Here is a 23,760-nt window from a genome sequence, read left to right as displayed (position 1 = left end):
GTGGAAATTCGGATTTTCAATGCTGCAAATCAGAACTATATTCTTTGGTTTTACTCATTGTGATGAATGATTACGGGATATTGGCCATCTGTATACTCCTGTGGCTAGATAATTCAATATTCCTAGTCACTCTGGTGTGCTAAAAATGTAAATGTGGAAGGGATTATACTTCAGAGATATTTGTCTTTTTTCTTTCTTTCTTTCTTTCTTTCTTTCTTTCTTTCTTTCTTTCTTTCTTTCTTTCTTTCTTTCTTGAAAACATTTTGTGTAACTTTTTGAAAATCAGTATGTGCAAATCCACTTAGGGTTCAGAGTATTTATTTATTTTCTCAATATACTGAATGTCCCACATTAATTTCACATGTCTAGTACAATTATGTGGTTTTGTTTCATTATTACAGTGTATACTTTTTTTTCTTTCTTGATTTACCCCGAAAGAATGGAAGTGAAATGTGACAGCATGCCCCATAGGTGGGGTACATTGTAACATGACCAAGTGACAGCTTAAAATGTTACCTGATTTAATAAAAAGGTGTGGGAAGTTGTGCCCAGCTCACATCTAACCAAACTATTGGAATTTATAATTTGAGTTGGGCTGGAAGGCAAGGCAGTGTTTTGTAAAATATGCAATAGTGTTGGCCAAAACAGATTATCCCGCCCCAAACTCACGCCATTGGTTGAGCGCATTAACTTCAAGTTTTCTGATTGGCTTACTAGCGCTGCCCGCGGTCAAATTCTGACGTTCTTGAGCAACTTTTTGACAGACTGTTGGGCGAATTATTTTTTTTCTGAGCGACCAAGTCGAAAAAGAAGGTTGAAGGCGCTTGCATTTTTTTAAAACGTATTTTTTTTAGCTGATGTTTTGATGCAGCAACACGTTTTTCCCCCATTGTAGTTTTGTGTACCTCGCGCAAGGACCTTAAAGCCTCACGGGCTCTGACTCTGAAGTTCTCTGCCCCTCCTCACTGAGATTTTCCAGCAGAGCTCATTGTGTGATCGCAGGTCGTCAGGATGACAGCTCTAGTGCTCTGCGCGGTGTTATTGTGTCTGTCTGGATGCTTGAGCTCAACAGAAGCTGCTACAGAACTAAACACAGGTGAGAACAAACACAGTTTGAAGAAATGCATAAATGTCTTACAATATATGACATCTCAGGACATTACAATGTACAAACGTATGCTACACTAGCCTACAGAAGTACAGTGAAAGATGAACTTTGTAATAATAATAATAGATTTTATTTATAATGCACTTTTCATTCCGAAGAATCTCAAAGTGCAACAAGGGGGGGGGGGGGGGGGGGGATAACAACAAAAAATGAATAAGAAGTAAAAATATAGAATACTACAAACAATCAACCAACACAGAAAACAGAACAGAAACAGAGCTGATGGTGAACAGAAACAGAGCTGATGGTGAACAGAAACAGAGCTGATGGTGAACAGAAACACAGCTGATGGTGAACAGAAACAGAGCTGATGGTGGACAGAAAACAGCTGATGGTGGAAGTCTCTGTTAGCTCCGCAGCACACTGTGGTCCACTCCATGTTTCAGATTTCTCCCAGCGGCAGTGTCCCGATGACATCGCCGAGGCACGACAGCTGAAGACCAGATGATGGGTCTTCTTCATGATGATTCAAACGATGGGGATCGCTGCAGCACCATGCAGGAGGCAGAACATTCCTCCGGGCACTTCTGTGGACACACCGGGGCCGGCGCAGATGTCCAAGCCGCTCCACGGTCGCAATGCAGGACGGAACAGCGGCGCAGCCGAGAAGCAGAACTTCCCAACATCATGCCGGACGCCGACGACGAGAGCCCGGATGACGCTAGCCCGGTGCAAACTTCAGCCACCATGCAGCTTAAGCCCAAGGGAGACCACCAGTGAGCACCCGCGGCGAGAAACATCAAATGTCCAAACCAGAAACCAACCGCAGCAATTCAAACGTAAACATTAGAGAAGCGGTTGAAGGCGAAACGACGAACAACGACCTCTCAGTGGCTGCCAGCAATCAGCAACAGTCCCAATTGTAGCTCTGACTGTTAGACTAATCACAAACATAAGGAAATAAAATAAAATGTAAATCTAATAGTACATCATTGTACATCAGTTTAAATTATTCATATAATATAAATATATAAATAGTCATATACGTTAGTTAACATTTAAAAAGAAAAACATATTATTATTATTTACAGTAAAACAAGAACATTAATATTAATTGTTTTGTATTTTCCTGTTTTAACAACAACTATATAACATGAGTAGCTAATTATAACTTGTTCAATAAAATTCTGGGTTTAATGTTGTCCATTTCCATTCCTATAGCCTATTTACTTTTGAGGCACATATTGCAAAACCACTGACTTATGATGCTCTTCTCTAGTAGTCGGTCACTGTCCGGGGAAGCTGACGGTCGTGCCGTCCAGTCGAGGATGTGTTTCTGATAGAGACTGCTCTGGAGGACACAGATGTTGTGTGTTTGACTGTGGGGCCGTGTGTGTGCCGCCTGCCTTCAGTGAGTTTCAATTAGTAATGGTTAACAATACTAGAGGTCTTTCAAAAACACTGACCTTTTTTTTTTTTTTTTTGTGTAGAAGCTAATAAAGTTCACAAATAATTAATCTCATTTGTAAGCTTTGGATAAAAGTGTCTAATAAATAATGTAATTTTAATTACAAAGAAGCAATACTTTTAAAGTAGAAAGACTGAAATAGTTATTTCTTGTGAAACGTATTTCAAAAACATATAGGTAGCCTACAACTTACAAAACAAATTATTATTTTTATTATTTTTTTCTTCAGTGAAAAAGACATTCAGCCTTCAGTCATATGTCTTCTCTGTCATGTGTATGTATAACAGCAAAGCCAGGAGTGTGTCCACGCAGGAAATTTGGAGCAGGAGTGTGTGCTGAGTACTGTGTCAATGACAGTGACTGTCCCAACAATGAGAAATGCTGCAGCAATGGATGTGGACATGAATGTACGGCTCCATATACAGGTATTATATTATATATAAACTTTTTTCCAGTAAGCCTTCCCTTGGGTTCCAATACATTTTCTACAGGATTTATTAATCTTTAACTTTATTAAAAATACAGCTGTTAGTTCATGTCAGGTCAGCTCCATTAATTAATATTAACAGATACACCTTTTGATTTAAAAAGGAAAAACTTTGGTAAAATTAACATTAAATAACATGTATAAATTATTTAGAAATATTTTTCATTGTCAGATCATGTTAACTAATGTAGTAAACTAATGGTAAGTGTTACAGTATATGATTCTATTCTATTCATGTTTGGGTCAACTTTTTCATTGCATTTTACTATGTCTTATTTTATCATAATAAGTATTATTATTACTTTAAAGTATTAACTTAGTATAAAGTATGTTAAAAGTACCTGAACCCGGCCTAGCACTGTTTCAGGCACATGGTCATTTTAATAAAATTAATAAAGATGATGAGTAAGTAAAACTAGCTATTTATGCCTTGATTTTTTTTATTGAAGCTTGTTTCCACCACTGAAAAAATGTACAAAAATAAAATAAAATAAAAAGGTAATTGCGACTTTTAATCTCACAATTCAGACTTTTTTTGCACAATTCTGACCTTTTTTCTGAATTGCGTGATATAAACTCCCCCCCCCCCAGAATTGGAATTTGTAATTTCTAAAAGCCAGAATTGTGAGTTAAAAAGTCGCAATTATCTTTAAAAAAATGTCATAGCAGAAACAAGCTTTCAGTTTTGTGCTGTACCTCTGAGGCTGAATGCCACTAAATGGCCAGACTAAAGCTGAATACTGTATCTTCATCTATTCAGTGAAGCCTGGTCGATGTGCCCTACCGAAGGGGACTCCAATGTGTGCCGAATACTGTTACCATGATGGTCAGTGCCCTGCCGAACAGAAATGCTGCCCAACCACCTGTGGTCACGCATGCAGTGAACCGTGCTGATTCAACCACCGGAAAGGAGTCGTGAGATCGATTTTGCATAATATTACATTGAGTTCTTTTAATTAAATAAATTCAGTGATTTATTCATAGGAGATGTTTTGCCTGTTACCACAAATAAAACAAACTTAGTTTTAATAAACCTTCTTTTAGTGTTGAGTTTTTTGGCCATGAAAAATCTAAGAAAATTGCTTCATTGAAGAGTTGGATTTTTGGTATGCCACTGTTCATTTGGCTGTTCTCTTCTCACTTAACAGCTCGTTGGCATCAGTGCTTAGGAATGTACAAGTTCCCCTCCCCGAGACCCAAACACGTGCAAAACGTTTTGTAATGAAAGAGACCTCTGTTTCCATCCTCTCCAAGAGCTTGGCAGCAAAAGGGTAAAAACAATTGTCAGCAAACAATGACAGTGATGGAAAAGCCTTGAACAAAAGTACTAAGCTACCAGAAATGAATCAATCAAAAAATGCAGGCTAACGCTGTACTTTCTGCAGTTTACAATTTAGTCTCAGTAAAGAAGTGCAAAAATTAGTAGTCCTGGCAACTACAAATCACACTTGTCCAAAATCCAATTCGCAACCATACGCTGAACATCAATCTCTTCTGATTGGCTGGGATTGTATCATGTTGCAAAGCAGTTTCACATTCATTGTGGAGAGACAAATTGCTTCTTGCTGGAAATTAGCTTTGTATTTTGCCTAGTTAGGACACAATGTAACTGACATACTTCCGTCTGCAGTGCAAGGCAAAAATAAGTAAGCTGATGATGGTACTACTTGGATAGTTTGATTTGATCAGTGGTGCTTTTAGTTTAAGAGCCAGTTAGTTACTAGAAATCTGTTCAACTTTACCTGTGCTGTGTTTATGTATTGCAAACTACCATAACAGATAATAAAGTGATTTAAAGTCACCCAATGCAGTGGCTCTTTCACATACAGTAATTCGAACTGAATGGCACAGTTGAATGGGATGAAAAAACCATAACATTCTTCCTTAAAATCGCCCGAGGCATGAACAAAAAAATGCTGCAAACCGTTCTCAACACGTTATGGGTTTCCAGTCAGTTTATTATGGGAAAGTTCACGAGTGTTAAAGAGCTGCTTCAAAATTTGAATTCAGTAACACCCAGTCTGGAGGTCATTATGCGGTCAGCCACAGGCAAATCTAACGAAATAAAGGCAAAACACTAAAAACAGCACAATCCTTCAAAACAACACATATTTGAATATCATGTTAATTACAGGAAGTGGAAAATACTTGCCACATTCTCAGACTTCCATTTCTAGGAGCTGGACTGTAGTGTCTGTGTTTCTGTGACAGTCACTTGGCATTGAGTCGTTCCAGGGCTGAAAAGCATCTTAAAGCTCCAGCAGATGCTGTTTAAGTCCCAATTCTCTCAGCTGCCTAATATGGACATTTCAGGCGTCAGACCTGCTCTCTGCAGTTAGGTCAGGAGTGGCACTCCCCTTATGTTATGAACGAGGTTAGACTCCCGGTGGACAGTGGTGGACTTCCATCTTGATTGTGCTGATAAGCAAGTTGTAAAAGGAGCTGTATCCCAACACCACCACCATGCACGTGAGGCAGACTTCTTTACTATTAACACCAAGGCCAATTTATACTTACAAACTGCTAAACAAACGTTGGTCTTGTGTGAAGTTGGTGTTCATTGCAACCATACTTGGCACAAGGGCGCTGACCATCAGTCAGATACAGGAGTGCCACTCTGGATGTGTAACACATACAGTCCCTGACAAAAGTCTTGTCGCTTATCTATTTTCTAGAAATACCTGATATTAACCTGACTTTTAATTAATTAATTGGTGTTAGAAATAGCTCATATGAAAAGCTAAAACCCTCCCAAATGATGTTTAATGCACTGAAATAAATAATTTTCATAGAAAAAATATTTATCATTTAATCTAGACAGAAAGGTCAAATTTTGGCAAGACAAAAGTTTTGTCGCCTATACAGAAATGGAACAAATTTACTGCAAATACAAAAATATGTCAGCAAATTAAGTTGTGGTGCTGTGAGATCCAAATTTAATATCTTGTATGACTTCCATGAGCTTGAAGGACTGCATCCATGCGGTTTAGCAAGGATTCATACAATTTATTGATGAAGTCATCAGGAATAACTAAGAAAGCAGTCTTGCATGCCTCCCAGAGTTCATCAATATTCTTTGGTTTCGTCTTCCATGCGTCCTCTTTCATCCTACCCCACATATGCTCAATGATGTTCATGTCTGGTGACTGGGCTGGCCAATCCTGGATTACCTTGATCTTCTTCGCCTTGAGGAACTTTGATGTGGAGATGGAAGTATGCGATGGAGCACCGTCCTGCTGCAGAATTTGGCCTCTTTTATGGTTGGGAATAAGAGGTAGCTAAGATTTCTTGGTATTTTAGACTATTGATGTTGCCTTCCACCCTGCAGATCTCTCGCACACCCCCATACTGGATGTAACCCCAGACCATGATTTTTCCGCCACCAAACTTCACTGTTTTCTGGGTGAATCTCGGATTCATTCTGGCTCCAGTAGGTCTCCTGCAATATTTGCGTCGACTGTGGGGTAATTCAACAGAAGATTAATCTGAAAAATCCACCTTCTGCAACTTTTCCAGCATCCATCCTTTTAGCAGGCTGTAGGCCTTGGCAAATGCCATACAGTTTTTCAATTGTCTTTTGTTTAGTGCTGGCTTCTGGGCACTGACTGACCATGGAGGCCATTTCGAGACAGAATCCGACAAACTGTTCTGGTTGACACAGGGACTTCAGGTGACCAGGTCTCGTGGAGCTCTGCTGCAGTGGAAAATGGGCTGGCCTTGGATTTTCGAGCCAACAAACGGTCCTCTTGAGCAGTTGTCTTGCGGGGTCTGCCTGACCTGGGCTTGTCAAACACGTCTCCAGTCTCTTCAAATCTTTTTTTTATCCTCTGTACTTGACGCTGAGACACATTGAAGGTGTCTGCCACATCAGCAGTGGATCTGGTCTTCAGCCTCTTGATAATCAAAACTTTAGTCTCAGGGTGAATCTTAGGCATGTTTGCAGAGGTCTAGTTGCAGTTGATGTGAAGGTCTAGTGTACTGGGGTTCTTTTTATACACACTTGAGACCTAATTGATCCATTATTAGTCACAGCTGAAGCTCATATGACAAGGTGACAACACTTATGTCTTTGCAAAAATTGACTCAATGGGCTTTATCAAGCTGTGAATATTAGAATACTTTTTGAAAGTTTAGTTTTTCACTGAAACATTATCACAAAAGCTGGTGGGATTAAAATGAGCCATTTCTTGTAAAAAAAAAAAATCTTGATTAGAATTATATTTCAGCGGCACTTTAGGTCAATTTGTACACAAGCGACAAGACTTTTGTCAGGGACTGTACATACAACCATAATGACATTTATGATTTATATTTAATCAAGAACATAATGTTTTTGAAAGAAGTCTGTTATGCTCTCCAAGGCTGCATCTATTTTACCCGTATGTGTTGTTGGGGATATTTTCATCCACTATGGGGTATTTTTGAGTCTTAATTTGGCCATAACTTTCTCTGTGTTTCAGCAAATGGAATGATTTTAGTGACAAATCTTATTTTGACACATATTTTGAGAAAATGCTTTGAACATTTTCAAAAACTCAACAGTACACTGTGGGCAAATTCCCTTTCGTAATGTTCGTGGTATTTATTTATTTATTTATTTATTTTATACATTTATTAATCAACAAATTTTTATTTATTTCTTGAAATTCAGGATTTTAACTCTTTATTTGCCAATTTCATAAATTATGTCACTGATTTAGGGGGAGCACAAAATTACTTCTTTTCAATATAAAATGTAATTGTGGACTGGATTTTTTTTTAACCTTTTATCACAGTATTGGACAGTTCAAAGATGCCATGACACCATATACTCATGCATTTTTGATTGTTGATGGTTTTCCCTGTTGAGAAGAGGTACATTTTTTTTATTTTTGATATGCAGTTGATAATCATGGCACACTTTTGTGAAAAAAAGAAGAATATTCAAATCCCAAAACTGAAAATCGAATACCAACCCACTGAATAAATATTCTAATATTCTGGTCCAGCCCTACTAAGGAAACTAACACGTTCAACTGTTAGTGATATTATTACAAAAGTGGAAGCAATTGGGAACAACAACAACTCAGCCACGAAGTGATAGGCCAGGTAAAATCACAGAGCGGGATCAGCGCATGCTGAGGCGCACATTGCGCAGAAGTCATCAACTTTCTGGTGTGGTGTTGTTTTTCAGGGGTTGAGCTTGGCCCCTTAGTTCCAGTGTAATGAACTCTTAATGCTTCAGCATACCAAAACATTTTGGACAATTTCATGCTCACAACTTTGTGGGAACAGTTAGGGGAAGGTCCCTTCGTGTTCCAACATGACTGTGCACCAGTGCACAAAGCAAGGTCCATAAAGATATTTGGTGTGGAGGAACTTGACTGTCCTGATATCAACCTGACAGAACACCTTTGGGATGAATTAGAGCAGAGACTATGAGCCAACATCAGTGCATGACCTCACAAATGCACTCCTAGAAAAATGGTTAAATGGCTTCTAAACCTTGTGGAAAGCCTTCCCAGAAGAGTTGAAGCTGTTATAGTAGCAAAAGGATTAAGAATGGGATGTCATTAACGTTCATGCACATGGCGTCCCAATACTTTTGCCAATATAGTTTATATATAATGCTTCATTTATATTATAGTAAATATATTACATTTAGAGAAGATTCAAGAACTTCCCTAAAACAAGCAATAAACCATACATAAAGTTTGGACTCCGTAATAGATTCAGAAAAAAGGGTTTGTTATCATGGGACTTGATGGTGACTGTCAGAGTGTGAATGTACAGCTGCAGAAACCAGGGCACTGAATCCATCAGCAGTACAGGAAAGTGAATTTCCCCTGTCTGCAGCCCTAAACCAGCCACATACCGCTCCGTATGCAGCAGAGGACGCAGCATATCACCTAAACAGAAACAGAAATTAAAAGAACCTCTTTTAAAAATGATTATGATTGCTACTGTAATAACGTAAATAGTTCCAATTATTGTCACCTGACATTTTTATACAATATTAATCCTGAAACCATCATAGTTTTACAATGACTATCATGGGGAACCAGTCAGGGTAAAGTCCATGTCATGATGTCATGTTGCTATTTAACTCATTCATACCGCTGTCCCGTTTCCAGCGCAGTAGGAGATTGAGTAAATGTAACTGGTGTAGAAGATTTTATTATTTTAATTTAATATAATAAAAGCTATATGTGTGAACTCCATTATAAACTGTGTGCTGACTCCATGAGTGAACTTTCTAAAGCTGTACAGGACAAGAGCCCTACAGGAGGCGAAGAGTCTGTACAAAAAACGTGGAATGTGTTGATCACATCATGTAAAACGAGCTAAAGAAAAACAACAGGTTGTTACAATTTTGGGAAAGCAGCTATGGTATATATTTGTGAATGGACAAGAAATCAGGAGTTGTCTCCTGCAGGAGAGACTCGGCTTTGTGGATTTGAATAAAGCCTTTCTGCAATCAAACGATCTTTGGCAAATGAGGCAAGAATATAAGTTCCAACACTGGCCAAACGTCTCAGCTCTGGTCAGGTCATATACTGAATGTCCTGCGATCCCCCAGCACCACAGCTTGGCTGAGCAGAGCAGTTGCAGGACTCAACTCAAACAGCTCCCCCTGTTGGACAAACACCTTAACCCTTAAACAAACTTACTGAATACAGCAGAAAACTACATTGGAAAAAGATAAAATGGAATAAATACAAAAAAACAAAACAAAAAAAACTTTAAACCCCTTAGCCAGTGCTATTTCACAGTCACAGGTATGCCTATCTTAAATCATTCACATCATGGTTGTCTGTGATGTCCACAGAGACAGGAAGCAAGAGGACATTCCTCTGACTCTGTCAAAAGACAGTAAGGAATAATGCAGATGTATTGATCATATATTGCTTCAGAAGTGTAATTGCAAAAATAATGACCTTGTTTAAAAATGCCTCAGTAAAGTATATGTAAAATCTAGGCATTTTCTATGATTTAATGAAACTTCTCTACTTAGATTTCACTTATTTTTTTATTCATTCTCTTTCAAACTATTTCATTGACTATGTTTACATGCCCCTAAATGCAGTTATAGTGAGATTATAGTCAGTCCCTTTTACTTTTCAGTGACCAAATTTAGATTACACAATCCTCAAACAATATGACTAATATTATGGTTGTCATGCCTATGTAGAATATATTTTTAATTAAAACTTATATCTATGGATTAAAATATATGCAAGTATATAAGTAGATTCAACATGTTGACTTGTCTTGTGTTGCCAGAACTCACAGGCTCTTCCGGTGGCCTGGAGCGCTATCTGGTGGTGTCCTCTATCATTGCCAGAGGAACTCACAGGAGTAATATCCAAGGGGGTAATCTAGCGCTCGGAAAGCGTTCCACCCCTAGGGGCTGCCATTGCTAACCAAGCCATCACCTGCTGTTAGCATCCCATTGACTCCCATTCATTTTTGAGTCACTTTGACAGTGAATAACTTTACATCAGAGGCGTTTAAAGACTCCATTTGTCCATTGTTTATTTCTAAAGAAACACGACAATGCATAAAAGGCTCCGTTACCTTGTATCTTACACTATCGCCCCGCAGAAGCTGTTTTTGTAAAAATAGGCTAACGATTGCGTCATAACCAACGCGACTGTGTCGCACAGTTGAGAAATTACCGTATAGACCTGAGGAGACGCTCGCAGGCAATCTTTTACTGTCTATGAGACAGTCGGGGGGACGTGGAGACATAAAGTCTGATAAAGTCAAGGGGGAAGAATGGAGAGAAGCCCATAGTGAGCCAAAAGCAACGGGAGAAAATATTTAAACAACGTGATTCAGATTTCCCTTTCCACATCTACTAGAAGACCTACAGCTGTCAGACAGGAGGCTCACGTCACATCTACGTCGTCAAGCTCAGTCTGAGCCTGCGCAGTTCGCTCAGCCATCAGGAAGTGAGTGCCCCTAGGTTGACTTCACTGAACGCCGTAGAAGTCAATGGGAACGCTCCGTCCATTTCTTTTACTGTCTATGGTAATATCTGGTGGTGGAAGAGACAAAGGATTTTCTATTATTTTTCTTAAGTGAATTTTCTTCAGTGCTGTGACATATTTCCAAGTGAAACGGAATATTGAACAGTGGGCAGAGTTTTACCTCAGCGCTCCTCCTCTCCATCTCGCGCTCATAGCAGATGAACAGTTGGAAGGGAGTGGTGAAGCATTTTCAAACCTAAGCCCTCAAACTGATAGCCTGGATGCCAGCCAATCTTAGCCCCCAATTTTTTTAGGTCGGGCAGTTCGGTCTGGCCTGGAACAGAAACTGTTCGGACCAATGAAATCATCAGGGCGGGCTTTAGACAATGATGGACAGATGATCAACAGTAACGTAATCATGCATGTCATCAAAGGGGCTTGGATTATATTTTTTCGAATCCTAAGGGGAGAGCTTGTTTGTATATGCATTCACCTTCACAATTTCTCTCAGAAATGATGATCACGTTGGGTAGTTGGGTAAGTACTCTGTGTATCATTAAATTATTCTATTTTTTACAACACCGACAAAGATCGTGTATTCCAGCCTGATTTTAGCTCGCGTGCAGACAGGGTTGCCAAGTTTTTACAACAAAACCCGCCAACTACTAGCCCTAAACAATAGCTTCTCGGGGGGTTCTCCGGGGGAAAAATGGCGTTTGGGGGGTAAAATGTGTGTTATTTTGGCAAGGTTGCCTGCTAAAATTCGCACTCATGGGTCTATATATCACATAATAGTCGCTTCAACCCGCGGACATAGAAAATAACCCCCGGGGGAAAAAACGTGGACTTGGCAACACAGTGCAGTTCAACTATGTTGACATTTAACAATGCGTCGCTTGGTTGCTCTGATTGGTTGAAGCTCTATCCAATCGAGGTCTTTCCTGGTTCGGTTGAAACACGCCCCATAATCACAGCCCAATGGAGCCGTTTTAGACTCATATTCTGACTAGAATTGAGTATGACCACGTCAGGCTATCAAGCTGACATCATCTGAGAAGGAATGCCATTTCCAGACCGGAGGTAACTTTTGAGAATTTTGATTAAAGTTTACCGTGAATTTTTTTTTCTTTCTGTGTATTAACTTGCACGCATTAATTGTTCACCCAAAAACCATGGAATATGTGCTAAAAAAGTAAATAGGGTCAATTTTGATTTCATGAGGACTTTAACCTCTAGCAATTATATTTCACCTAGATGGGAGCATACTACTAATAAAATAAAAAAGATTATGCAGCAAATGATTAACCACACACACACACGCATGCACGCACGCACGCACGCACGCACGCACGCACGCACGCACGCACGCACGCACGCACGCACGCACACACACACACACACACACACAAAGGGTAAAGTCACAATTCATTCTTGTTGTTCCCTTTTAAATCTGGTTTAAATCTGGACACCTGAGGCTGGGAAAGGCACTGATTGCTACATCAATCAAATATTGTGCATTGGTTATCTTACATCTGTGTTAGCCCAAGAACAGGGAGATTAAATTCAATAAACTATAACTATGTGGTTTTAGTCACATCAACCCACTGTGGCTCAAAGCCCTTGCCTTATGAACAATTATAATGGACAATCTATTGAGAGTCTATTTGACTTTTGTGTCTGTCACAACCGCTGGTGAAGATCCCACCGTCGGCCATCAGAGGTCTCACTCACCAGAGTATTAACTCACTCTCACGGACTTCATTTCCCGACCTCTGCCTGTTATTACTGTGAGTTTGTGTGTCTCCAATAAACTGCCCATGGATCCCAATCCACCTGAGTCCTCGTTACAGAAGACTTTGCCAAACACAGATCCAGCAGACTTCTCTCGCTTCACACAAGAGCTCTCAGCACAAGCCAGCCAGCTAATGATGCATCACCAGCAACTCACATGGTTGAGCAGCATGACGGAGGAACTGGTTAAGGCCGTGCAGAACCTCCATCTTACACCATCAACTGCCGATGCACCATTACCACACCAAGAGCCACCAGCCGCACCTGTTACAACGCCAACGAGCAGCCAGGTCTGGCGTTCCCTGAACAGTTTGATGGCACCCTGGCCAAATGCAAGGGATTTTTAATGCAGTGCTCCATCTTTCTGACCCAACAACCAACCCTGTACTTCACAAACTCTGGTAAAATTTCCTTAATCTGTTCACTGCTCACTGGGAAAGCACTTGACTGGGCAACAGCAGTCTGGGATGAGCGAGCCCGCGCGAGAACCACATATGCCAACTTCATTCAAGCCTACGCGTAGTATTTGACCATGTTGACGGAGGACGAAGTGCAGGCAAACAGCTGCTCGCCCTCCGGCAAGGGAGACACACGGCAGCGGATTTTGCGCTCACTTTCCGCACCCTAGCAGCACAAACGGTGTGGGTGGAGGACACCTTGAAAACCCTATTTCGTCAAACCCTCAATGAGGAACTGCAGGCAGAACTCGTATGCCGCAATGAGGATAATGAAGTGGTGGCAACCCGGTGCTCTCTCAGCCCCCCGACAGCAGTGATGAACCCATGCAAATCGGCCACACACACATATCTTCTGAGGAACGAGAGCGCCATATTCGAAATCATCTGTGCCTCTACTGTGGTCTTTCCGGACATCTTAGAGCCGAGTGCCCGACCCGACCATCGCAAACACAGCCCCGCCGGGTGAGTCTGCTCATTTCCACTGTTTCTCACCACAACTGCCTAACTTTTTCAGTCACAGTAACATACCAGTCTAAAGTAATTACAACCCAGGTATTTATAGACTCTGGAGCTGCAGGCAACTTCATTGATGAAGGTCTGGTTCGCCAACAGGAAATACCGCTTAACACATGCAACTTTCCTCTGACAGTGGCAGCACTAGATGGGCGCCCCCTGGGGACCAGACAAGTACAGTTCACCACCACCAAACTTCACTTACAAGTGGGCACCCAGATAGCATGGTGACATTGATTCAATGTTGAAATTCCATCAGAATCATCATTTTGGTTGAGGTTGAAACTTCAATGCTAAGTAATATTGGATCAATGTTGAAAATTCAATGCTAACACCATACTGGGCCAATGTTGAAAATTCACTGCTAAATAATATTGGATCAATGTTGATAATTCCATGCTTTTCAGTGTTGAAAAACAAACATTGAATCAATGCTGATGTTTGGTCATCTTAATTCTCCACCAGTGAGGCTTACGGTCAATCTATCTGTCCCATTATTCAACATGTTAAGGCAAGTCCAAATCAATTGGGTACATTTGTGTGAATGTTAGCACATTTATTATCCTCAAAGGATACGATGAGTACACCAACGAGTATGTGGATTCACAAAGAATACATAAATGTAAATTTTGTAATTGTAAGCCTTTCTTTAAATTTTTCTGGAAGAGTTAAAATTGTATGCGTGTTTGATTTCTGACTCTTCCAATAAGAAAGCTGTAAAAACTATGAATATTTTTAAAAGGTATATTATTTTCCTGCTTACTGGCATGTAATGTTGTCATTCTGTGTTTCATGTTATTATAATAAAAAATGTAAAAAATAAATAAATAAAAAAACAAAGAACTTCTACCATAAATTTAGTCTATCAGTTTTAAATAAATAAAAATGTAGCCTATTATTATTATTTAAATCATGTAGAATGTACATGTATTTCATTATTTATCTAAAGAATACAGAGTTAATAAAGAATTTAGAATATGTGTCCCTATCGAATGCGCCACAATCCAATCCAGCAGGTGGCGGTAATGCACCTTCAAGACATCCACCAATCAACCAAAGCAGGCGCAGCTGAACAGACTTCAATCGCGAAAAAGGGACACAGGACAATGACCATGTTTTTTTAGAGGTAAGTGGCCTACAAAAATATAATTATAAAATTCATCTCAATTTTAATTTAGTGTTTTTATTCATCTTTATGTTTCAACACTTTTGTGCTTCTCCTCAGCGAGTTAGAGTGAACTGCAATGTTAATAATAGTCACATGAGCGCCCTCATAAGTTACACAACCAACGGCCAGGGTAATCTTAATACATTGAGTTTCAGTTTGTTTTTCACCAAACCATATCATATTTGTATTGATTTTTTTTCTTTCTTAAGATTGGCATATATACTGTGAATTGCGTCCGAATTCTGACTCGTGCAACTCATGCAGTCATTGACTACGTTTACATGGACAACAATACTCCGATATTAATCTGATTAAGACAATACTCTGATTAAGAGGCTACCATGTAGACAGCGATTTCTAATTACCTTAATCTGATTAAAGTCATAATCTAACTAAACATAAATCGGATTAAGACATGTGGAGTATGCCTATTTTAGTCGCATTATCGGAGACATGTACACACCTTAATCTAACTATTAACGTCGTGACGGAGATTTCGCCGCATTTTGATCACTGCATCCTTTCTATATATTTTTTTATTTTTGTTGTAATTATTATGCTCATTGTAAAAGTAAAATACAATAAGTTTGTATCTGTAATCGTGAACCAGATGGGTCATTCAGTGAACGCCTGTGGCTCGACGGCAGGAAAAACAATTCAAACAGTCACGATTTTTAAACCTTTTTCATCATCAATCAAAGCTATTATTATAAATGTAGGCTGTCAATAAGGAGTAAAAGAGGGGTAGTGTCTCTTCAAAAAAACAGAAAGAGACAATACATAATATTACAAAAAGAAATCAACGTAAATGTATATAAAACATTATAAAAACGCATGTTTTTTATACTTCTTAATGTAAAGTAACACTGTCCAACAGCGACACCCGCAGGTGAATTTAGCGGGTTTACTGAGCCCATAAAATTAACACACCTGCCAAAGTCACGCTATGATTGGATGTTGGAGAACATAGCGTGGCATGGGGACGTAATGACGTGTCATAATCGATCTATGTTCTATCACATGTAAAACGGGAACATGAACGGAGTACTCTAAAAGCAACTCATGTAAACACCTTAATCAGAATAATGTCTTATTTAGAATAAGGTCAATAATTAGATTACTGCTGTCCACCCAGCTAACAATTTTAGGTTATAAGAACGTTTCCCTAACGTTCCCATTAAGTTCTAAAAACGTTTTTGAACGTTCTAGGAACGTTGAAATGTCCAGTTTGTGGAACGTTGTATTAACGTTCTCATTAGGTTCTAAGAACGTTAAATAACGTTCTTATAAGGGTGTGGAGTATGATCAAATAAAATATTCCTGTTTTCTGCTTTACTGTACTTGCTTTTGTTTATTGACATCTTATTCTTTCTTAAAAAAAGCTAAAACCACTTTTATAATTGACTTTTATATTTATATTACATTTATATTTAATACATAATTAGTTTACTAGATTTTTCTTCTGATTGTAAAAAAATTAATATATACACGAAAATAGCATTTAAGTGTCATTAAGTTGTCTCTGGATATACAAAATATGTATCTGAAGTTTGAGAAAAAAGCTGTATGACTAATTTGTAATGACTAATACTTTTGTTAATGTAGTAACGTTTTTAAAACGTTCCACTAACAATGTAAGAATAACGTTTTATAGCTAACGTTTTTAGAACGTTTCTCTATAGCAAATAACGTTGGCACAACGTTCTAATAACGTTACTGCGAGAACGTTTTTTGATAACGTTGAGAGAACTTTCAGAGAACGTTAGCCAACGTTCTGAGAACGTTCCCTGTTAGCTGGGCATGTAAACGTAGTCATTGACTTGTGAGTAGATCCTATTTGATTCATTTGGATTTTGAGACCATATAGGATCGACTCACAAGTCAATGAATGCGCGGCGCGGATTCACAAACGTATCTTACTCGTTGCACACACAGATGAATCATTTTGAATCATCCTATATTCGTCCAGTGTATAAACGAGAGGCGATCGGAAGGTTAGTTGAATTTCTGGCTTGTCAGTAATTGTGTTCGCCACTCGTGAGAGTACCTTACAGCTGAAGCAGAACTAGAACTGATTGACCTGTTAGCGCGGTGAGGGGAAATACAATCAGTTCATAACTTCAGCTGTACGATATCATCACGAGAGCAGATCACAATTGGTCCAGGTATCGTTCGTTCATTTGTTTTTGCTCTCACAAATGAAAACGAAAAAACGAGAAAACAACTCCTTTGTTCGTTTTTTCGTTTTTTTAGAAAAACGAAAAAACGACATTATGACTTGATTTTTGGTTTTCCCATTCTTGCACAGAAATCGGATTGGCAGGAAATGGATTCGTGTTTTTCAAAATAAGAGTTTTACCAAAACTGTATTTGTTTGCCTGTAAAATTAATAGTCTATATGCATGCTATTTGTCACCCAAATATTTGGCTTCTTTGACTGAAAAAATCTATTGAAATAGCCTAAATGTAAAACATGTTCACTGAGCATTGAGTGTTGTCATCATACAAATGTAAATAATACATGTATTATTTGTTTTAGATGTTTTTATTAACTTAAATTTCAATGAATAATATATTTTTTTGTTATATTAATATAATATAATATTAAGTTAATGCTTCAGTTTATGTTTGCACTACAAACATCATGATGGAGTGGCACAATTTACACAAAAATAATTAATATGCTTTCAGGTTCCTAGAACAATTAATATGCAACATGCTTTTAGTCAAAGTTTGGTGGTAGGCTAATATTACATCGTCATTATAATACAATATAATGCATGATGTGCTCACTCGGTTGAGAGAAGATCCAAACTCTAATAATAAAGCCAAGAGAAAACTGTATTTTTAAAATCATCGTCATATCTATCTGTCCTCTAATAGCCAGACACGATGTATGGCTATTATGACCAAATAAAGGAATGTCGGTATCAATAAAATAATTTTTTCGATTGACACAGGCTGTTTAGACATGGCATGTGGATTTACACAACAAATTATAATTGCATAAATTATGTTAAGAGATGAATGTTTAAAATGTAATGTAGAAATATGAAATAATTAGAAGGAAAAAAATGAAACATCGACTTTTTAACTATGAAACTAACACCGCCAGTAGGTGGCAGCAAATCTCTATCCTCGTGAGAGAGTTGAATCCTTTATTCAAACGAGTCCTTTAAAAATCATAATTCTTTTAATCTAGCAAACGACTCTGGGCTAATCTATAAAAATTAGCCTACTCAGTAACTTTATTGAACTGAAGTATAATGTCACATTTGCGATTGTGCAGATGTTCGGAAAAACACTCTTGCTGGTGTGATAGCCTAACTCACAGCCTCATAGGCTCGTGTTAGAACTATATAAAATGGGGACTCGTTAGGCCTAAAAAAAAATTTTTCTTCTTTTCTTTCTTTCTTTTTTTCATGTAGCCAATGCCTATTCCTATTGTGATGACCGTGGAGAGAGCGCTCAAAACTATATCATTTAGTGAACAAATTTATAGAAATGATCATTCTCTGTAAAGCAATGAGACGTGAACATGACAATGTATCAAGATTTCTCTAAATGTGCGCTCTTTTGGACTAAAAGCCTAACTGAAGCGATTTAAAGTAGCCGATCGGATGGAGTTAATGCGGATCAACGTGTGCTATTCTTTGCGAAATAAAGATACATATTCTGGTTGCGCCGTTTGATTATGGCCTCGAAGCTCAGTCGGAGGATATTTAGGACCGGGTATTTTTATTCTGTGCTCCCCTCCGTCTTTCAAACTAGCTTTCAAACTACTCCGTGATCGCGAAAAGAAGCGTTCGGCGGAGCCGCGCACTCTAAGCGCTCAAAGGCTATAGCCAAATCACTACTTTGGGCTGATTATAGGCTACCTCGCTCACACATGGCCAGACAGTGGAAATACGTTTTATAATTCCTGGTTATCTGGCATAAATTAGCCTCATTGATTTTATACATCTTGAATTCGATCGATATACCTACTAAAAACATCATTGCTGGATTATTTTGACTATAGGCTATTATAAAAGCAGATGAAACATATAGCCTATGGCTACTGTTTATCACATATTAGCCTACTTTGGGCCAAATTTACGTTTAGAAACCATTAAAAAAAAAGTATCCCTCGGGAGTCTGAGCTGTTTTGGGGCCCTTTAAAAGTTTTGCTCTGACATTTGTGCTTTTTTATTACAATGTATTCAGCACAAACTGTGCTACCATAACATGAGAACAATATGTAGCCTACATGCTTGTATTTTTGAGAGAATAATGTTTGTGCATGGGTTTTGAAAAAACAAAAAAATGTTTTAAAATTAGGTCTCAAAACACACAATAGATATGCGGCCACAATACTTTAGTAGACTAATGGATGTGGTTGCCTATGTTTAATTAAAATCATAAGTTTAATTAATTTATACGCTACAAAACTAAGTAGGCTATAGAATAGGAAAATATGTGTATATGTCATTTTGACACGAATACATATTAATAAATGACATGTTCATGTTTGAAAGTCTGTAGGTTAACATAAATGCAGATATAGGCCTAATTGTAATAATAAAAAACAACATAATTATCGATTTTGAAATATTAAACCTGTCAATACAGAACGAAATATTCTGTAGCCTATTTTGCCGTCAATACCATGGATATGTATGGTCAACTGCAGGCTACTGCCGACGTTGTCTTTGCTGTATCAATAGGCAATATATTTATATTTAACATGAAGTATAGGGCTTCCCTGTACATCAATACCAGCAGCAGCGCCGCGTCAGACACGCTTCTGGTGTGCAAAGACAGAGAAAACGCCAGGCAGCCGCCCCGCGGATGACACGCAACAGAAACGCCACGCTCACACCACGCTTGCAGTGTGTCTCCGGCCTAAGGCCGGAGACACACTGCAAGCGTGGCGTTTCTGTTGCGTGTCAGCCGCGGGGCGGCTGCGTTTTCTCTGTCTTTGCACACCAGAAGCGTGTCTGACGCGGCGCTGCTGCTGCTGGGAAGCCCTATACTTCATGTTAAATATAAATATATTGCCTATTGATACAGCAAAGACAACGTCGGCAGTAGCCTATTGACCATACATATCCATGGTATTGACGGCAAAATAGGCTACAGAATATTTCGTTCTGTATTGACAGGTTTAATATTTCAAAATCGATAATTATGTTGTTTTTTATTATTACAAATAGGCCTATCTCTGCATTTATGTTAACCTAAAGACTTTCAAACATGAAAATGTCATTTATTAATATGTATTCGTGTCAAAATGGCATATAAACATCTTTTCCTATGCTGTTTTGCCTAGAAACGCTTCCAACACGCTCGCGTGTCGCGTGAAAAATAGGCGTCTCTTCTATTTGAAGCATGCACGCGTTTTCCACGCGGCTCGGACCGCGCGTGAGCCGCGCAGCTAACGCAGGCAGTATGCAAGCGCTAACCGGTTAACATGGGAGCCGAAATAAAAACGGACACGCCACGCAGCCGAGACGCTCACGACACGCTTGCAGTGTGTCTCCGAACGCCGGCTCCGCCGAACGCTTCTTTTCGCGATCACGGAGTAGTTTGAAAGCTAGTTTGAAAGACGGAGGGGAGCACAGAATAAAAATACCCGGTCCTAAATATCCTCCGACTGAGCTTCGAGGCCATAATCAAACGGCGCAACCAGAATATGTACAGTCTTGTTCAAAATAATAGCAGTACAATGTGACTAACCAGAATAATCAAGGTTTTTCGTATATTTTTTATTGCTACGTGGCAAACAAGTTACCAGTAGGTTCAGTAGATTCTCAGAAAACAAACAAGACCCAGCATTCATGATATGCACGCTCTTAAGGCTGTGCAATTGGGCAATTAGTTGAAAGGGGTGTGTTCAAAAAAATAGCAGTGTCTACCTTTGACTGTACAAACTCAAAACTATTTTGTACAAACATTTTTTTTTTTCTGGGATTTAGCAATCCTGTGAATCACTAAACTAATATTTAGTTGTATGACCACAGTTTTTTAAAACTGCTTGACATCTGTGTGGCATGGAGTCAACCAACTTGTGGCACCTCTCAGCTGTTATTCCACTCCATGATTCTTTAACAACATTCCACAATTCATTCACATTTCTTGGTTTTGCTTCAGAAACAGCATTTTTGATATCACCCCACAAGTTCTCAATTGGATTAAGGTCTGGAGATTGGGCTGGCCACTCCATAACATTAATTTTGTTGGTTTGGAACCAAGACTTTGCCCGTTTACTAGTGTGTTTTGGGTCATTGTCTTGTTGAAACAACCGTTTCAAGGGCATGTCCTCTTCAGCATAGGGCAACATGACCTCTTCAAGTATTTTAACATATGCAAACTGATCCATGATCCCTGGTATGCGATAAATAGGCCCAACACCATAGTAGGAGAAACATGCCCATATCATGATGCTTGCACCTCCATGCTTCACTGTCTTCACTGTGTACTGTGGCTTGAATTCAGAGTTTGGGGGTCGTCTCACAAACTGCCTGTGGCCCTTGGACCCAAAAAGAACAATTTTACTCTCATCAGTCCACAAAATGTTCCTCCATTTCTCTTTAGGGCAGTTGATGTGTTCTTTGGCAAATTGTAACCTCTTCTGCACATGCCTTTTTTTTAACAGAGGGACTTTGCGGGGGATTCTTGAAAATAGATTAGCTTCACACAGACGTCTTCTAACTGTCACAGTACTTACAGGTAACTCCAGACTGTCTTTGATCATCCTGGAGGTGATCATTGGCTGAGCCTTTGCCATTCTGGTTATTCTTCTATCCATTTTGATGGTTGTCTTCCGTTTTCTTCCACGTCTCTCTGGTTTTGCTCTCCATTTTAAGGCATTGGAGATCATTTTAGCTGAACAGCCTATCATTTTTTGCACCTCTTTATAGGTTTTCCCCTCTCTAATCAACTTTTTAATCAAAGTACGCTGTTCTTCTGAACAATGTCTTGAACGACCCATTTTCCTCAGCTTTCAAATGCATGTTCAACAAGTGTTGGCTTCATCCTTAAATAGGGGCCACCTGATTCACACCTGTTTCTTCACAAAATTGATGACCTCAGTGATTGAATGCCACACTGCTATTTTTTTGAACACACCCCTTTCAACTAATTCAACTAATTGCCCAATTGCACAGCCTTAAGAGCGTGCATATCATGAATGCTGGGTCTCATTTGTTTTCTGAGAATCTACTGAACCTACTGGGAACTTGTTTGTCACGTAGCAATAAAAAAAATACGAAAAACCTTGATTATTCTGGTTAGTCACATTGTACTGCTATTATTTTGAACAAGACTGTATCTTTATTTCGCAAAGAATAGCACGCGTTGATCCGCATTAACTCCATCCGATCGGCTACTTTAAATCGCTTCAATTAGGCTTTTAGTCCAAAAGAGCGCACATTTAGAGAAATCTTGATAAATTCTCATATGTTCACGTCTCATTGCTTTACAGAGAATGATCATTTCTATAAACTTGTTCACTAAATGATATAGTTTTGAGCGCTCTCTCCACGGTCATCACAATATAGCAATAGGCATTGGCTACATGAAAAAAAGAAAGAAAGAAAAGAAAAAAGAAAAAAGAAAAAAAAACCTTTTAGGCCTAACGAGTCCCCGTTTTATATAGTTCTATCACGAGCCTATGAGGCTGTGAGTTAGGCTATCACACCAGCAAGAGTGTTTCTCCGAACATCTGCACAATCGCAAATGTGACATTATACTTCAGTTCAATAAAGTTACTGAGTAGGCTTTTTTTTATAGATTAGCCTATCCAGAGTCGTTTGCCAGATTAAAAGATTTAGGATTTTTGAAAGACTCGTTTGAATAAAGGATTCAACTCTCTCTTTAAGATAGAGATTTGCTGCCACCTACTGGCGGTGTTAGTTTTATAGTTAAAAAGTAGTCTCATTTCTACATTACATTTTAAACATTCATCTCTTAACATAATTTATGCAATTATAATTTGTTGTGTAAATCCACATGCCATGTCTAAACAAATCCAAAAATGTATTTTATTGATACCGACATTCCTTTATTTGGTCATAATAGCCATACATCGTGTCTGGCTATTAGAGGACAGATAGATATGACGATGATTTTAAAAATACAGTTTTCTCTTGGCTTTATTATTAGAGTTTGGATCTTCTCTCAACCGAGTGAGCACATCATGCATTATATTGTATTATAATGACGATGTAATATTAGCCTACCACCAAACTTTGACTAAAAGCATGTTGCATATTAATTGTTCTAGGAACCTGAAAGCATATTAATTATTTTTGTGTAAATTGTGCCACTCCATCATGATGTTTGTAGTGCAAACATAAACTGAAGCATTAACTTAATATTATATTATATTAATATAACAAAAAAATATATTATTCATTGAAATTTAAGTTAATAAAAACATCTAAAACAAATAATACATGTATTATTTACATTTGTATGATGACAACACTCAATGCTCAGTGAACATGTTTTACATTTAGGCTATTTCAATAGATTTTTTCAGTCAAAGAAGCCAAATATTTGGGTGACAAATAGCATGCATATAGACTATTAATTTTACAGGCAAACAAATACAGTTTTGGTAAAACTCTTATTTTGAAAAACACGAATCCATTTCCTGCCAATCCGATTTCTGTGCAAGAATGGGAAAACCAAAAATCAAGTCATAATGTCGTTTTTTCGTTTTTCTAAAAAAACGAAAAAACGAACAAAGGAGTTGTTTTCTCGTTTTTTCGTTTTCATTTGTGAGAGCAAAAACAAATGAACGAACGATACCTGGACCACAATTACATCA

General features: G+C 38.5%; 1 protein-coding gene across 2 annotated transcripts; it reads left to right on the top strand.

Annotated features, from left to right (window-relative positions):
- The first annotated feature begins 746 nt into the window (after positions 1 to 746).
- LOC137078898 (perlwapin-like) lies at positions 747 to 4,087 on the top strand. 2 transcript variants are annotated; one of them, XM_067446699.1, is made up of 4 exons: positions 747 to 1,096; positions 2,391 to 2,519; positions 2,864 to 3,001; positions 3,824 to 4,087. In XM_067446699.1, the coding sequence occupies exons 1-4, from the start codon at positions 1,012 to 1,014 to the stop codon at positions 3,955 to 3,957; spliced, it is 486 nt and encodes a 161-aa protein (XP_067302800.1). In that variant the 5' UTR covers positions 747 to 1,011; the 3' UTR covers positions 3,958 to 4,087. The 2 variants fall into 2 exon arrangements, with proteins under 2 accessions (XP_067302800.1, XP_067302799.1); XM_067446698.1 differs by having other exon boundaries at positions 2,388 to 2,519.
- The last annotated feature ends 19,673 nt before the right edge of the window (positions 4,088 to 23,760 follow it).

This window comes from Pseudorasbora parva, chromosome 6 (genome assembly GCF_024679245.1).
Source record: "Pseudorasbora parva isolate DD20220531a chromosome 6, ASM2467924v1, whole genome shotgun sequence".
Taxonomy (NCBI): domain Eukaryota; kingdom Metazoa; phylum Chordata; class Actinopteri; order Cypriniformes; family Gobionidae; genus Pseudorasbora; species Pseudorasbora parva.
This window is presented reverse-complemented; position numbering and strand designations above follow the sequence as displayed.

Coding starts and splice junctions, on each gene's coding strand:
- LOC137078898 (XM_067446698.1), top strand. CDS start 1,012: ATGACAGCTCTAGTGCTCTGCGCGGTGTTATTGTGTCTGTCTGGATGC. Junction 1,097..2,387: donor TGCTACAGAACTAAACACAG/GTGAGAACAAAC, acceptor GCTCTTCTCTAG/TAGTCGGTCACTGTCCGGGG. Junction 3,002..3,823: donor ATGTACGGCTCCATATACAG/GTATTATATTAT, acceptor TCATCTATTCAG/TGAAGCCTGGTCGATGTGCC.